The following is a 1,865-nucleotide window of genomic DNA, read 5'->3' on the forward strand; positions in this document are numbered from 1 at the left end:
ACCCCATATACCCCCATATAACCCCATAGGACCCCATAGAACCCCCATAGACCCCATATAACCCCATAGAAACCCCCATAGAAACCCCATAGGACCCCATAGGACCCCATAGAGACCCCATAGAACCCTATAAGACCCTATAAGACCCTATAGGACCCCATAGGATCCCATAGACCCCATAAGACCCCATTAAACCCCATAAGACCCCATAGAGACCCCATAAGACCCCATAGGACCCCATAGAACCCCATAAGACCCCATAGACTCCCATTATAACCCTATAGGATCCTATAGAGCCCCATAAGACCCCATAGAACCCCATAAGACCCCATAGGACCCTATAGGATCCCATAGAGCCCCATAGACTCCCATTATAACCTGCTATAGCGCCCCCTAGTGGCCACTAATGGTATTGCAGCCCCCATAGGACCCCATAAGACCCTATAGAAACCCCATAGGACCCCATAGGACCCTATAGAAACCCCATAGAACCCCATAGAAACCCTATAGACCCTATAAATCCCCTATAAATCCCCTATATAGGTAATGGAGTTCCTATACGCCCACAAGATGGCCTTCCATTACCCCGAACCCATAGACACCCATAGGAACCCCATAAGACCCCATAGAACCCCATAGACCCCCATAGAACCCCCATAAGACCCCATAGACCCCATAAGACCCCATAGGAATCTATAGGACCCCATAGAACCCCATAAGACCCCATAGACTCCCATTATAACCCTATAGGATCCCATAGGACCCCATAAGACCCTATAGAACCACATAGGACCCCATAGAGCCCCATAGACCCTATAGACACCCCATAGACCCCCATAGAACCCCATAAGACCCTATAGGACCCCATAAGACCCCATAGACCCCATAGACTCCCATTATAACCCTATAGGACCCCATAGAACCCCATAAGACCCCATAGGACCCCATAAGACCCTATAGGATGCCATAAGACCCCGTAAGACCCCATAGGATCCCATAGAGCTCCATAGGATCCAATGGAGCCCCATAGACTCCCATTGGATTCTATTATATAGCGCCCCCTAGTGGCCGCTAAGGGTATTGCAGCCCCCATAGGAATCAATAGGACCCTATAAGACCCTATAAGACCCCATAAGACCCCATAAGACCCTATAAGACCCTATAGAACCCCATAGGACCCCATAAAAACCCTATAGACCCTATAAATCCCCTATAAATCCCCTATATAGGTAATGGAGTTCCTATACGCCCACAAGATGGCCTTCCATTACCCCATAGACCCCCATAAGACCCCATAGGACCCCATAAGACCCCATAGGATCCCATAGAGTCGCATAGGACTCCATAGGACCCCATAGAGCCCCATAAGACCCCATAGGACCCCATAAGACCCTATAGGACCCCATAAGACTCCATAGGACCCTATAGGATCACATAAGACCCCATAGACACCCCATAAGACCCTATAGAACCCCATTAAACCCTATAGGATCCCATAGGACCCCATAGAGCCCCATAGGACCCCATAAGACCCCATAAGATCCCATAGAAACCCCATAGGACCCCATAAGACCCCATAGGACCCCATAAGACCCCATAGAGACCCCATAAGACCCCATAGAACCCCATAAGACCCCATAAGACCCCATAAGACCCTATAGGATCCCATAAGACCCCATAGGACCCCATAAGACCCCATAAGACACCATAGGATCCCATAGAGCCCCATAGACTCCCATTATAATCTGCTATAGCGCCCCCTAGTGGCCACTAATGGTATTGCAGCCCCCATAGGAATCAATGGCTCCCATAGACTCCCATTATAGCGCCCCCTAGTGGCCACTAATGGTATTGCAGCCCCCATA

The 1,865-nt window shown here is 49.7% G+C and overlaps 1 protein-coding gene across 5 annotated transcripts in view; it reads left to right on the forward strand.

Annotated features, from left to right (window-relative positions):
- Positions 1-649, forward strand: part of ME2 (malic enzyme 2) — a 23,003-nt gene extending 22,354 nt beyond the window's left edge. For 4 of the 5 annotated variants that reach the window (XM_015850430.2, XM_015850433.2, XM_015850432.2 and 1 more), the window contains one exon: positions 544-649. In XM_015850430.2, the coding sequence (XP_015705916.1) occupies positions 544-639 (96 nt within the window). In that variant the 3' untranslated portion in view covers positions 640-649. The remainder of the gene's footprint in view (positions 1-543) is intronic. The other variant, XM_015850431.2, reaches the window with a different exon arrangement.
- The last annotated feature ends 1,216 nt before the right edge of the window (positions 650-1,865 follow it).

This window comes from Coturnix japonica, unplaced genomic scaffold, assembly GCF_001577835.2.
Source record: "Coturnix japonica isolate 7356 unplaced genomic scaffold, Coturnix japonica 2.1 chrUnrandom458, whole genome shotgun sequence".
Classification (NCBI taxonomy): Eukaryota; Metazoa; Chordata; class Aves; order Galliformes; family Phasianidae; genus Coturnix; species Coturnix japonica.